The sequence below is a fragment of the Pangasianodon hypophthalmus genome, chromosome 8 (genome assembly GCF_027358585.1).
Source record: "Pangasianodon hypophthalmus isolate fPanHyp1 chromosome 8, fPanHyp1.pri, whole genome shotgun sequence".
Lineage (NCBI taxonomy): Eukaryota > Metazoa > Chordata > Actinopteri > Siluriformes > Pangasiidae > Pangasianodon > Pangasianodon hypophthalmus.
The window spans coordinates 5,752,622-5,768,225 of NC_069717.1; the positions used below are offsets into that span (position 1 = coordinate 5,752,622).

Genomic DNA, 15,604 nt, shown 5'->3' on the forward strand with positions numbered 1-15,604 from the left:
ACATGTTGTCATGGTGATGTGTTTTTCTCCAAATTGGCACAAGTGGACAGATCTTCAGCTTAACACTGCTTCAGTCAATATCAGGTTTAGACATTCTGTTCAACAATGTACATTTTGAAACTTCTGTAAACAAAATGCTAATATGTAAAATAGGTGTGTGTAGTGCCAGGAAATTATTTTTATGGTAGTTAATGAAGTGATGGGAATGTAGCATCTAAAAATAGCACAGCATTTTCATGCCTTGAATTATAAACTCACACTGAGCTTTATAGAATGTGTGTGTGTTTTTTTAATAAATTACTTTGGGGAAATTTATTTGAGTGTGTAGGCTTTTTCTGCACTCATTTCTGTGGCCATGTTTGAACTGGGTTAGCACTTTTAATGTTGAACACGGCAGCCAAGTGTTATTGTGCCATAAAATATAAGACCCAATCAGGTTCCAGTATGCAAATACAGGCCACAGGTGTCACAGTTCCCCCTTCATATTCATGTTACAATTCCCATGGCAGTGAACACCATTTGCTTGTGTTTGTTTTGATTTCTGTACTAGTCCTGTCTCTGCTCCCATCCTATTACTGGTTTGTTGACTGATTGTGTTCACCTGTTCTGTGTTTATTTCTATTTCCATGCTGTTGTGCCAGTGTCGCATTGCAAAATCTTTCTGTGCAATTGTCATCACTTAGCACAAGCCTTATTTTACATGTGAAGGGAATGACCATTGTGTCCTTTACTACTGAGTAATTTTTAAAATTTGGCCTGAATATTATGCAATTTTTATATATAAATATAAACCATAACAAGACCTCCCACCAGCCTCTCTTTTTCTATTTATTAAATTATTAAGACAAAAATGCAGCTTGTCTTGTTACAGAGAAACTGCAAATTCTTCTCTCCTAAAGACTTTCCTGTGTTGGAAAACTTAAAGTTACAGCTTTACCTCTGACAGTTACAAAGCATTGACACTGGAGACTCCTTCCACAGTGCTAAATAAAAGTCTCCTTATACAAAACTTCACCATATCAACAATTACACACTTTTAAAATCTTTTTATGTAGAGCATCCACAAGAAACAATAACAATAGAATTAATATAAACATGTGATTTGCCTTGCAGACGGAACTATTGTCAGTGCTGCAGTTATAGAAAATCAGAATATTCAGAATCAAGAATTCTACAGCACTATGGTATAGCATATTATATGGTATATACCCTGTTATCACCACATGCTTGTTGATTTTGTTAGAGTCTGACAGGCACCATGGTTCCTCCATGGTAGCATCAAGTGTATGTAATAGATGCTGACAATGTGTTCTATATAGTTTGTCTCTTGCCGGTTGGGAAAATGTTTTCCTGCTCTCTTTGTTATGAAAAACGCTAATTAGATTCAACGCTACTGCTGATTCAAGCCAATTCTCTCTTGATCCAATAGAATTGGAGTTAGAGGATGGATGTTGCTGAGCTGGCAGTAAGAGCCATCAACACATTGATTCGACGATGTCATTGTTACGCCTTTGATCACCACGGATATGACATGATGCAGCCATATTTGTTGTTGCAGAGAGTAAACAGTAAACACTGTCACGATTCGCATTCAAGCTCATTCCACCCCCCACAGAGACAAAACACCTGGAGCCGTCGCTTCATTTGCACTAATGAAAGCTAATATGCTCAATTAGCAGAGTACACATTAACAGTCTGGGCCGATCCACTAGCGAAGCGGTGTACCTATTCTTCATTCTCCTCCCCCAGACGTATGCCCAGGGGCATCTGCCCTGCGATATTAGCACACAGACTCCTGCAGGGGAGAGGAAGCAGGATGGCTGTTTCAGATGATTTGTATGCATACTTAATTCTTTCTTTGTCTCATTGCAAAGTACTCTGTCTCAATTGTCTTTTTTCTCAGCAACTGCTTCTTTGTCTTTTTCTCTTTTTTGGAAACTGCTCTTAAGCTCTATTCAGACAGGATACGATTTCTGGATATACAGTATGCCTGTTAAGTAATGTTACCTGAGGATGTCTGTAGTGATTGTGACAGTTTCATTTAATACAAACTGATCGTTTTGACCTTTATGATGTTGTAGGGCAAGTTGTGCTTGATCATTATTAGGTCACATGACCATAACGTGTACAGTATGTAGGCTGTACTAGGAGCTCAACAACATAACCACTAGAAGCATAGCTTCTCTGTCCTTTCCTCTGCCATGTTCCCATTTGTGTATCTTGTTCTAAGCTTTAAACCAAACCTCTTTTCCCACTATGTCCAAAACTTTGAAGAAACCTGACCATCACACCCATATACACACCTTTTTTGAACATCTCACTCCAGATTTAGTCCCCTCTTTGCTGATATAATCAACTCTTCTGGGAAGGCTTTCCACTAGAGTTCGGAGTGTGGCTGTGGGGATTTGCACATTTAGTCACAAGAGCATTAGTGAGGTCAGGTACTGATGTCTGGCGAGGAGGCTTGGAGTGCCGTCGGCGTTCCAGTTCAGTGGGGTTGAGTTCAGGGCTCTGTGCAGGACACTCAAGTTCTTCCACTCTGACCTTGGCAAACCATGTCTTCATGGACCTCACTTTGTGCACGGGGGCATTGTCATACTGGAACTTGTTTGGGCCCCTTAGTTCCAGTGAAAGGAAATCATATTGCCACAAGATACAAAGACATTCTGTACAATTGTGTGCTTTCAACTTTTTTGGCAACAGTTTAGGGAAGGCCCACATATGGGAGTGACAGTCGGGTGTCCACAAACTTTTGGCCATATAGTGTATATTACCTGGGGTCATTTCTACAGATCATTTTATAGAAGGTAAATTATGGGAATGTGCAGTCAATAAAAATGACTAAAATACTAGAGACCAGAGATACACTGGTACTTACCGCTAATTGCATTAAAAAGGCTAACAAGGTTAGCCTGTAAAACGAATCCAGTCTAAATAGAGCTTTAGACATCTATGTCTTACAGACTTCCCCATCTTTATCGCCTCTTCCTTTCTCACTGCAAACTACACACATTCTGTTTAGATTCCTCTCCCTCAGTCTGTCTCTCTTTCCTCCATCCTCCCTCTGTTTTACCGACTCACCTTGTTAGCCTTTTAATTAGCAGAAACAGTTCATTGCAAGTCCCCTAAGTGCTGCCTCAGCTTTTTCCTTCAGAGTTCATGTTGCTCGATCGATAGCCAAGCATGTGTGAGGCACAGACACTCCATAAAGGTCTTTACTCTACAAAGCAAATGAGAGGCAAGAGAAGCTAGCATTTGATGCACCAGAGTCCTTTCTCTTTGCCTGTTTTATTTATCCTACTTAAGACTTTTTTTAATCCTGCAGCAAGCCTTTATTGGAAAAAAAAACGACACTCCTGGAAGGACAGAAAGAGAAAGGGAAACACAAATCAAATCAGAAATTTGGCGCCTATTCACAGGATCCTATTTTTTTGCTTACTCCAGCTCTTGCTTTTTTCCGCTTTGATTTAACAATGCAGCAATGGTACTTAGCATTTAGATGACATGTTTCAGGAGAGGAGCTATAGATCAGGCAGGCTGTGTGCAGGGTTTTGCCGATAGCACAATGCTCCTCGAGCAGACAGACAGCTGGAACACTAACCGTCCACCGAGCCCACATGCACTGCCAACACGGCTGTTAATAACAACGTAGGGAGCCAGTCAGCATGGATCTAATGCCAGTCTGTGGCTCAGGGGGTCATTGGCATACCGGCAAGTACAGTGAGTCCAAACAGCCTTGACTTGCCAAAGATACTAAGTCGCCTATGAGAGACTCCAGGGACCTTAAATGCTTTGGCTGAATAAGTGGGCAGTTGGGAGCTTCCTTAAACTTGATGCTTAAATAAGAATTAAAACTTTAGCAACTTAAGGCCAAGGCAATCTAAGGCCAAGGAAAAATCTGATGGCAAAAAAATGGTAGAAAATTTGATTTTTTACTATATATACTTCTGAAAACTACAGACATTCCTGAACTGAAATATTTCTCTTTTGCATGTATCTCAACCACAAGTAAACGTCTAGCATTTTAAAAGTCTGGTTACTCCCAAAAGTGAAAAGGGAGAAAATCACGTTTCAAGATTTCATTCCGACTGCATTGCAGGAGCATTGTGGACATTCTGACAGCCATTATCTGATTACAAACTGAATTGATCAGGTTTGTGTCTGCTTCACTAACTAGGATTTAGCCATTTTTAGGGAGACTGACTGTTTTTACCACCACATTTGTTAAACTGGCTGCTTACGCAACATGATCTTTGCATGAAGATTTGGTGGAATATATTTATGCTTTCTCAAAGTTGAGGTGTCAAATTTGTTATAGGCAGAAAAACCTAATTTGGACCAAAACCAGATTTTTTCATTTGTATGGTTGTTTGCAAGAATTTAGCTACAGCAATATCTGACAGGTTTCCCAAATCACTGCACATATCTGATTTGTTCCTGGGTGCAAAAGAATTGGCCAATGACTAAAAATGACTAGGGATCCACTAATGTGGATTGCTGATATTTGATATTTGTCATCTTCCAATGCCACCAATGCCCAGATATACCTCATTTTAGAACATTTTGAGACTGGCTCCCAGTCCACCCAAATCAGCATAATTTTATTAACATTTTAGCTTTACAGACTAACCATAAAAGTAAAATTTTCTTAATGATATCTGCTGAACCAAAGCTGGCTGGATAACTAGTCCTTAAATAAGCAGGTCATATCCTTAAAAGCTTTAAGCTTTTAATTCTGTGACTTAAATAAGTTTCCTTATTTAAGATAATAAGTGTACGACAAATAATAACAGTAGAAAGCAAATTTGAGTTTACATTATATTATAGCTGTGTTCTGTTTTATATCATAATTATCAGTTAAATCTATGTTTCATTTATTTAACAATTATTTGACATTGCAGATATATTTAAGATATTGCTTCCATGAATTGTATAACAATAACAGTCTTCTCAGAGATAGGATTCTGAAGTCAGTTTTGACAAAGAAAAGAAGAGTTTCTGTGTAATATATTAAAAGTTCCCTCTTATTTACATAGGGAACATGAGCTTATGATGGAAATCCTCTTAAGAGGTGTAGCATTCAAATATTGTTTTTATTTATGTAAACCTTACACAAAGCCTCTTAGTCTTTCAGTGTTATTATAATTTAATGTATTGCCTGAGAGAGCTAAAGTTTTCTGTAGTCTAAATGACTCCTAATGCTCCTAATGTTTTCTTTTTCTTGTATTTTAGCCACTGCCCAAGGAGCCATCTTAAAGGATATCAGCTGAGAGGAGGTGAGGACATCTGCACTGGCCTCAAGCAGTGCTTTCTACAAAGTGATTTCTTCTTCTATATGTTTTTTTAGCCTTTCTTCTCAGCACTCAAACAGATAAATGCAATACAAATCATTACAGAGGCTTAACAGCACTGTGATCCATTTTAGCTTGTAAAAGAATTCTAATAAAATGTCAAACTGAGAAGAATCTTTGAATTGACACCAGCTAATCTGGCGAGTTTGTTGACTTTGTTTCTTTCTGCATCTTATGCTCACAACACAGATGTTTCAGTTGGCTATCTGTAAAATGTGTGATTGTCTACATCAACATCAAATCAAGACTGATAATTAGATCACAGCTCGTGCTTACAGTGAGTGATTTATCCGAAGCTTTAACAAGCCTCAAGTGAATTAAAATGATACATTGGAAATGAAAACATAACTGGTTGGTTCCACTATCATTTCCTAATTGGTGGTTAAGGACTGTTAGTCCAAAACAATGTGTGAGCTAGCTGAACTGTATCAACCTGGACCCATACACTAGAATGTAGACTAATAATACATTATTTGGAATTAACAGTGTTAATTAATTAATGTGTTCTAAACAAATTTAATTATGGATATGAATAGGAGGAACACTATTCAGGTTCCTGTGCACATACTGCATCATCGTTGAGACCAATTATGAACTCGAGTAAGTCTAAAGAACTGTCAGAGCCTGAATTCAAAGACCACACTGACAGTGCTGGCATTTCTGCTGGCATTTTTTCCCAGTATTTCCAGTGACAGAGAGGTAGTGTTCATATTTCATTTTTTAAATGAAATTTTAAAGAGGACAAAGAAAGAAAGAAAAATATGACCCCTTTCTGGTTTAGGTTTAAATCTGAATACAGATACAGATATGTGGAGCACTAAACAGATACACATAGTGGCATTGCATTACATCCTTAATGGGGATTGGATATCTCACTTAAGACTAAAATGAGAGTATTGTTATAATACTCTCTAAAAAAAAAAGGTTCGATCTAGCACCATAAAACGTTCACTGGTTTGTATCACAGCAGGAATCCTTTGTGTAGCAATTGCTACACAAGCGGCATTGTTCAGATACACATTTGCGTATCTTATGTACATCTAGAGGACTAAAAGCAGCGTCCATTAGAAGGCATGTCAGAGCCAGAACATCTTTGTCTGTCTGGTTTCAGAGTCCAATGGTTAGCATGCACAGTAACGTTAAACAGAGTGACGAGCTCAGTTTCACTTTCAAACTTTCTGTCGTCTACATTATTGCTGTTATAATCCGCATCTTAAACCAACAACCCTCACTATACATTAGAAAAATATTTACTAATCTAGAAAATCCAGAAGACTGGTACTCCAAGCAGACCTTTTTCATAGGTTTAAGAGGTTTTTAAAATTCAAACAACTGCAATAGGAAAACTGTTAGTACTCAATGATGGTCTAGCGTGGGACATAAGTATGCAATTTGAGACACAACATTAGTTTGTTTATTCAGTTGAGGACACACTGTCACATGTTGCTGTACTCTACCTCCACTATTTACATTGGTATTGCACCACACGGATGCGTTGTGCTAATTTCTGCACAAGTGTTGTGCCAAATGACTACAGGATACATGTGGCAGCCATCTTGTATATGCATATGTGTAGTTAGCAGCAAGTATAAATTGGTCTTAATGCAGAGATTAAATACATTTGAGCAGAATGAGACAACAAGGAGGATGATTATATGAAATAAATTATTATCAGTATCATATACTAATTATAATAATTAGTAGTAAACAGAATTATTTAGGTCTTTTCTAAAGAAGGAAAAGAGGATTCTTCGTTAAAAAATATATATATTTTTAGATTCATTATTCAATTTAGACTTTGCTGGCAATAAAATCACTCTCCTCTGCCAGCTCACTCTCTCACTCACATTTGTAATCACACACACTGGAGTACAGCTACAGAGACCAAAGCAAAGCAGAAATAAAGTTGAATTCTTATCATTTATCCAGCCGATATTGCTCAGGCAGGCCTGATTAAGCTGTCTTAGGAAGGAGCCACAGGCTCAGCAGCAGGGCTAGAGCGGGATTAGAGGGCACGCGTGGGCCACAGCTACATTGGCAATCCGCAGATGAAGGAGGAGATGACCATTCAGGACGTGACCAGCAGCCTCAAAGCTCTTGGCTGCTCGCTGAGTAGCGGCTCAGTCTCAGTAGTCACACTCGCACCCTTCACAGGCAGCCCTTTAAGAATCAGCCACAAAGGAGCAGAATGAGACACGGCTGTATTTAATAAGATATATTTACACTCCAGCTGTTGTTTGCCACTGCTTGCTTCGCTCCGCTCCCTCTGGGAGTTTGCCGGATGGGAAACAGTGTGTTAGCTTCGGAGGGAGAAATAGAGGTGACGTGGGGACATGACATAGGTTTATATGCAGCCTTAAGCAATTAGTACCTGTCAATCAAGGTGAAGTGCAGCTGTTTCGGTTCTGTCTTAACAGTAATTGCTATTATTTGCATACGTATTTTTAATGCTTTTCTCAGGATGGTTTACAAGGATGTTGTTTATGTTTCGTTTTTCCAATCAGCTTTAGGTTTTAATTTCCGGGATTAGTTCATGCTGCAGTTTGATTGGAACAAACAAATCCAAGATGTTTCCACTCTCAGTGAGTGAGAAACTAAAAAAAAGAAAACATCCAAAAGCACAACTATGAAGAGATAATTGGCATGATGAGGTTTTAATAATATCTACTCTGCTACAAACGCACCACTATGTCAGAGTCACTACTGTGATAAGAATGATGTTCTACCCAAATAATATCTGATCAGCAGTGGTCCCTTTTCATTGATAGCAAATTGTGCATAACAACATTTATTAATCTTATACCTACAAAATGCACCTGTATGGTAGGTTTACATGATAAAATGGCCAATAAGTTCTTGTACAAGATAAACTGGCAGCTTAGTCTACTGTATAGCCCCAACTACATGATGTACACACAGATACAAATTTACTCTGTCAGATGTTTGGACTATTTCATGCATTATTAAAAAAACGATGTGGAAAAAATTATATATGGCACGAGTTGTGTTGAAGCCCATGGCGGTTCTTTCTGCATTTCCAGTTTGTTGCAGCCTCATCATCAGAAGACTGATCTCTCCCGATTCGACAGAGAGAAAACCACATGAATCACAGGCAATTACAGACACACAGGAAGAAACGGGGAAGTGGAGAAATCATAAATATTTATTTGTGAAAGGAGGATTGGAACTTGTGAAATTCTACTCCGATCTGTGAAATTATATTTAAGCCTATTAAAGATTCATTTGGTCAGTGAATTTTACAAATTCCCATGCTGAATTATTTATTTAAGTGGCAAAACGTGTTAGGGAGACTGTTAGTTTTAATACCAGTGACTGTAGTTGAATTATAGATTCTCAGGCTGATGTGGGAAGGTGGCTAATGAGAAACTGCAGGGATTATGCTGGACACATGCCAGCTCATTGGGTGAGAGCAAACAGAAATTGGTGCACACAGATATTAAAGTCTTGAAGTAAGTCATGCAAAAATGTGGTCGTATCACATTTGTATCCTCTGCTGTATCTTTTAATATAAATCTTAAAAATTCTCTTCTACATAAAAAAAAATCTGATCTAGAATCCATCCATCGAGCTTCCACCTCCCCTCCTTGCTATAAAGTATGACGCACGAGGCGTGATGGAATTTTATTGCGAACCGCATGAAAACAAAATAAGCGAGAAGATCAATGAAAATGCAAATGCGAGCTGAAAAAAAAGACATGAAGCAGAACACTGCATGCTGCCCGTTTCTCTCCATCTCCTTTGATCATAACACGCAGTGTTTTTCCTGCTGCGCTCACGCTCTCTCTTTCTCTGCACGCAGGTCTATTGACATTCACGTGAACATCGCGAACTAGAAGACATTCATCAGACAGCACATCTTATCCATCCTCGCACCTTGGAGCTAAAACAAGACCCCCCCACCACCAAGCCACCAGTCTCCTCCACCTCCTCCACCCTTACAGGAGCCTGACTCTTTGGACATGGACAGTCAAACACCTCCAGTGTCCTTCTTAAAGGTTTATGATGAGATCATCGGCAAATGAACTGTAAAACCCATAAATCTGATATACACTGGAGAGTATTATTAAGGCCAAAAGAAGCACATTGCTTCAATTCTCTGAAGATGCAGAACAAGCTGCTGACACGGAGTGTAGGAGTATAACATAATCCTGTTTGGGATGTTGGATGCTCCACTATCCAAAAAAAAAAAAAAAAAAAAAAAAGCTCTTATGACTAATTTCAGACTCTTTTTCCATCCCAGAGACAACTTACAGACAGGAAGTGTTTTGCTTTTCGGGCAAGTGTATCTCATAAAATAACCACAAGCAAATGTAAACTGTCTACAGAATGAAATGGACAGTATCATCAATCGGCTGAGGCGACTCATTGCTTCGCCATGTAGACTTCTTGATGTCTTTCTCCTGTTAATGAAAACAGGAAGTCTTTGATCGTGTTGATCCTACTGTCTGGTATTTTCAAGTGTAAGAGACTATCCAGCTGCATCGTGCTTTCCTGAGTTCCTTCACTCTTTTCTTTCAAGGGTCTGTCTACATAGGATTGGGTATATTGTTTTGATGAATGCTCCATTTTGCCTCTGAGGCAACATGCAATGACACATGAGAAGAATCCTTTTACGTAGATAGGAAATAAAGGATGTGTTTGTGTACATGCGTGCATCACAGTGCCACGTGTGCCGACGGGATCAGATTATATCAGTGTTCTGTTGCTTGAACATCCATCATGTAGATTTCTATGTTTCCAGTGTCCAAGGAGTGAGAAACATGTTTGCCTCTTATTTCTCTTAGCTTATTGTTAAGTTGGTGGCCTGAAAAAATGATAAGCCACACCAGAGAGTGTTTCTTTTAAAAATAAGTTACATGATGGACATGAGGATTGTACGCAGCAGGGTCTAGCGAGCATAGAAAAACAGGCAAAAAGAAAATGGCCACTTTCAGTGAACGGTAGGTTAGTAATTTATCAGTCTGGAGGGGTAGGCAGAGCTCCCTCGGTTGTGAATTTTAATGGTGTTTTATGGTTCCTAATAAAGTCTGTTATGCTTCTGGCAAATATGCAGAGCACAACATCCCTCGCTTCCAATTACTGAGAAACTCAAGGAGAGACTTCAGCCATTCATCATGCCGTACCGTTCCCAGAAATAACAGGAGAAAATCTCTTTCTGTCTCTCTCTCCCCGCTCTCTTTTTCTGTCTATGGTCTTTATGTCCAGATACCTGAGAGATGTGACAAGTGAGTCTGTTCTCAACAACAGCATTTAAAAACGAGCCAAACCACAAGCAATTTTGTGAAGGAGGACATAACACTGCAAAGATAAAACGAAACATTGTACATGGTTCTAAATATCCTCATCACTAATTTATTCAAATCACAGCCAAATCTGAATGTTCGATTGGTCTACTAAAACAGTGTTCCTGCACATATCTGGCAAATCTGGAAATGAGAAAATTCCGAAAACTAATTCTGTGCACTAACACAGCCACATCCAAATCTTCTTTTTGTGGATAAGAAAGCATGAGATCAACAAACGTTACGGTCACTGGACCCTCATATGATGGTGAAGCCAGAGCTCAGTTTGCAAACAAAGCTCTCTTTTTACCAGTCACACTATGTCCCTATCCTCACCTGTGGTCATGAAGGAATAAAGTTGTGAGTACAGGTGGCAGAAATGAGGTTTATCCACAGACTTGCTTGGATTATACTCTGTGACAGGGTGAGGAATGAATGGTAAATTTAACAAACTTTAGCAAGACAACTGAACAAACCGAAAGTTTAAATAAAATCTGAAAAAAGTCTTGAAAAGGTCTGGAATCTTCTCATGTTGAAAGAACATCACTGAAAGTTTGGTTGTAATTAAACTGATTCTAGACCTATAAAAAACTATACAATCAAATTTCACTTAGAAACTTTACCATGCAATGGATTTCACTAATTTCTTTTCACTAAAGACTTTTTAACGTTTTCGTTCACACAATTTAGCTCCACCCCTAGAGTTGCTTAGCTCTGCCTCTCTTTTTTTTGCTACAGGTTTCAACTCATATACAAGACCAAGTTGAGCATTGGTTTAAAGGAAGGAGGGTTTGAGTTAAAGGCTTTTCAGTGTTTTCACTGCAGTTGCAACTCACCTCGCAGTAAGTGAGCACTCTCACTTAAAAACTGATCCATTAAAGAGGACGTCGCTGAGATTCCCTTTGAAATGAATTGCACATTGCTACAGCTCAGCAAGACCAGCGTAGTGTATACACAGACTATTAAAGATGGGCCAATTTGCCATTCAGTCCTATTTAGACCCATTTAGACCTAGCATTAAAATGCAATCCGTATCTGAATATCTTATTTAAATAATGAATGCTCAAATGTTGGCCCTTATACTTCTGTTTGCATTACAATTGGATCTCATTTCATGTGCAAACCTGGTGAACTGGTGGGATGTGAGCCAGCTGTAATAGTTTCTCCGAAATGAACTGAGATAAAACATGGCAGGTGTAGGATGACCAGAGATGATTAGGGTGTTCAGCCAGTACCTAATTTTCCTCTGCTGAGGAAAGGGTCATCCAAGTTATCTCTCAGAGGGCAACAAGTTGTTTTTTTTTCCATATAAGATAAATGAATGCCATACTTCAAAACGAGCAGCCATATGTTCAGCTTCATCTGCTAAAGCAGCAGCCTGCAGGGTTTTTGATATAATCTGAAGACCTTAATATGAACCCACTGTAGGGATTGTATTCACACCTGGCTGACTCTCCCTGTGATCCAATCACGACGTGAGCCAGGCCACCTGCAGAGATGGTGCTTTCTCATCTGGTCATATTGGGACACCTGTGCATTTTCATGTGCGTAATTTTATCCAGATAAGAGCACATTTTAATGCAATAGGGCCACCGATTGCCAATTTATCATTCATCAGTAGCCAACAGGCAACTCTATTAAAGGCCCAAGAGACCGCAGTGCTATTTCATTCTGACACAGCCATCCATTCCGGTGTCATCTTACTGTCATATTTATGTACATATTTACTCATCGTAAGCACTACTTGGAGATACGGAATCAATAGCACTGCAACATCAATCTATGAGCCGGACAGTGGCGTGCAGGTCTCGTTATGGCTGATCTCTGGACTTTAGCTTCTTCATATGAGCCCATGTGCTTCAGGGACTCATGCGATTTATCTGTCAAACCATAATGCTTCAGGCAGACACATTAAAAAAACACATGACTTAAACCTCATCGGAACAGAGCTGCCTTCCAAGGCATCTACATGATGGAGTCATATGGGAGTGGAGAAACAAGAGTAGTTTGACACATGTAGACATCTCATGAGAGCAGGGATTGAGTCTGGATATGCCGCATGACTACTTTTTAAGGAATATTCTTTTTCTATTTTATCTGTAGCATATGAGCACTATCCGCAAGATTTTTCAAAACATTTCCTCATAAACAAGGCAAAAAGGTAAACCCAGTTGACTTGAAACACACCTATAATGGAAGTCTAGGCGCACTTGTTAAATCAGTAAACATTCAGATACATGATGATATAAATTTAAAAATACAATCATTAAATTGTAATATTAAAGCAACATATTTCTGCAAAAATATGTATTCTACAAAAATGTGTTTTGCATAAATTTTTGACTGACAACAACTCTCTCTTAGACTTTGCATTACAAGTGAGTTTTGAATAAACAGGTTTTTGGTTCTTTTCACACAACAGAAAAATCATCAAATGTGTCAAAATTCTTGTTCATGAGGTCTCACTACCTTTGCAACCAAATTGTAGGGTGGTTTGATTGTAGTGAGAAAGCATTTTGATCCTGAACCGACCCAATTACAGGACGTTAACCAAACACGCCATGTGTTTTGCAGACAGAGCTAAGTGCTGCGGAAATGTGATGTTCTGGAAATTTGACTGACAAACAAAAAGAATAAATAAACAGTGGATGTGATACACAAAATGTTTTAAACTAGTAATTTCTAGAATTATCCAGTAATATATTGTATGCAGCTGGGTCTCTGGAGGACTAGTGGTTAGGTTTTGGTGCTTTCACTCCTGCGGCCCGAGTTCGATTCCTGCCCCGGGAACCAACTCCAGCCACTGGGGTTGCCCAAGACGGTGCACTCCCAGTGCTGTTCCCAAGCCTGGATAAAACTAGTTTTAAACTAGTAATTTCTAGAATTATCTAGTAATACATTGCATGTAGCTGGGTTTCTGGAGGGCTAGTGGTTAGGCCTCGGCGCTCTAGCCGCTGCAACCCGGGTTCAATTCCCAACATATTGAGTGCAGCTCCGTGTTCCCCATGCCTGGGTGACTTTTATGATTTCAACACAGACTTTTTTCATCATTTTTTTAAATTTTATTTTTGGTTTGTTTAATTATATACAGTGAAAACGCAAAACAAACCAAACAGCAATGAACCAAAAGTACTAAATTCACTCTGATTCAGATTCAGGAAGTAAGTAACTTCAGTAACTTAACTAAGAATCAAAGATGAAGCTTACTGATGGAGTTGCTTATTGCGTATCTGTCAGATATAGCCTTTGTTGGGCACAGAGGATTACTGACTCTAACTGCCGCTGCCTCTTTCTTTCACTCTCAGATAGCCTCACAGGGATTGCTGACCTATAAGAGTACTCATTGGCCCATGGGATGTGTGTATGTCAAAAGACAGCCATTTGCCTTTAAGCACACACACACACACACACAAACACGGACACAAACACACACATGAATATGCTGCTGTTACTCATGCAGAGAATGAAACTCGACAAACACTCGAAAACCAAGGCATAAGAGAAATCCAGCATTCAGTGCTTGTACAGCTATTATCAAATTTTATCTTCCCCTTTTCGAGTGCAGTGTTTTTCTACCTTTTTATCCAAGTGTGGAGAAATCAAGTGAAAGCTCCAGTATGTTGTCCAGTCCTGTGTTCTGCTGCCCGGAAGTCTGATTAACTAGGCAAAATAGCAGCAAATAACATAATTAAATTCAACAGTATGACAAGTTAATTATGTTCATTGTGACTTTTGTAGCCAAAATCTTTATTCTCTCCTGATAATTTCTCTGCTGAAGAAGCATCATGTTTGTGCCATTAACAAAAAGGCAGAACATCTTTGGCTCACATTTTGGCTATGAGCTGTGGTGTTCTCTCACACCAAAAGACATTATTGGAGTCTGAGGAGCACCATGTTGTGCTAGCATTAGAGTTATGTAACAGTTTTTGTGCTGCACTGTACTGTATTTTGCTCAGTTTTGTCATTGATTCCACATCCTTTGTATTTCTGATTCTGGAAAGATCGTCTAGCATCCATTCAAGCTAATTAATACCTGCTACTAACAGCCAAAGTTCATGTGCATAGTGCAACAGGTGGCAGGATTCAGAAAAGAGTAGCACATGCCACATCAGCAACATCACACTAAGAAATATATGAACCAACTGGTGTTGTGTTTCAATGAACATTTCAAATGAAATGTTTTTAATGGGGGAGTCGACAGGTAGTAGAGCTTTTCTTTATCTGGTCGTTGGACAAGTGAAGTAAAATGAACACTGGTGACCGTAATATCAACAGATTACTGAATGTGTTTGTCTGGTAGGCAACTGTGAATGAAACTCTGATAGCCTGAATAAGTAATATGTGTGTCCCAGGCGCTCAGGCTAGCGATTTGTCCACCCCTATTAACTGATTTAACAGAGGCATGTTTAGAAAATTCCACAAACTGATTAAATAACAAAGGACATACGAGTATGAAAGAAATGTTACAGAAAACGTCTCCAGGTTATGTATGTAACCATGGTTCCCCGAGGGAACGAGACACTGCGTCTCGAAACGCTATGGGAATGCCCCCGCGTGACCGCGCTCTGAATCACGTGTCTAATCCGTCCAATAGATGGGCGAGACGTCACGGGCGGGGTGACATAGCGACCCGGAAGCATAAAAGCCCGAGCGGCGAGCCCCGCGTTAGCTTACTGGAAAATGAAGCAAGCGCCGCAGGGACGCCGGAAGTGTGGCACCGAGACGCAGCGTCTCGTTCCCTCGGGGAACCATGGTTACATAAGTAACCTGGAGACGTTCCCCTTCAGGAACTCGAGCTGCGTCACGAAACGCTATGGGAACGAGTATACCCACGCCGCCAGACTTACAAGTCCCTGCCTCCAGGAGGAGGCAAGCCTAAGGCACAAGGACAGAGGAGCCGGGAGTGGCTCGCGTATCTAGGTCATAAAACCTGGCAAAGGTCAGGGGCGT

General features: G+C 39.6%; 1 protein-coding gene across 1 annotated transcript in view; it reads left to right on the top strand.

The window, feature by feature from the left end:
* Positions 1-15,131, top strand: part of tafa5l (TAFA chemokine like family member 5, like) — a 72,309-nt gene extending 57,178 nt beyond the window's left edge. The window contains exons 5-6 of the mRNA XM_026927952.3: positions 5,233-5,276; positions 9,172-15,131. Of these exons, the coding sequence (XP_026783753.1) occupies positions 5,233-5,256 (24 nt within the window). The 3' untranslated portion in view covers positions 5,257-5,276; positions 9,172-15,131. The remainder of the gene's footprint in view (positions 1-5,232; positions 5,277-9,171) is intronic.
* Positions 15,132-15,604: the final 473 nt, after the last annotated feature.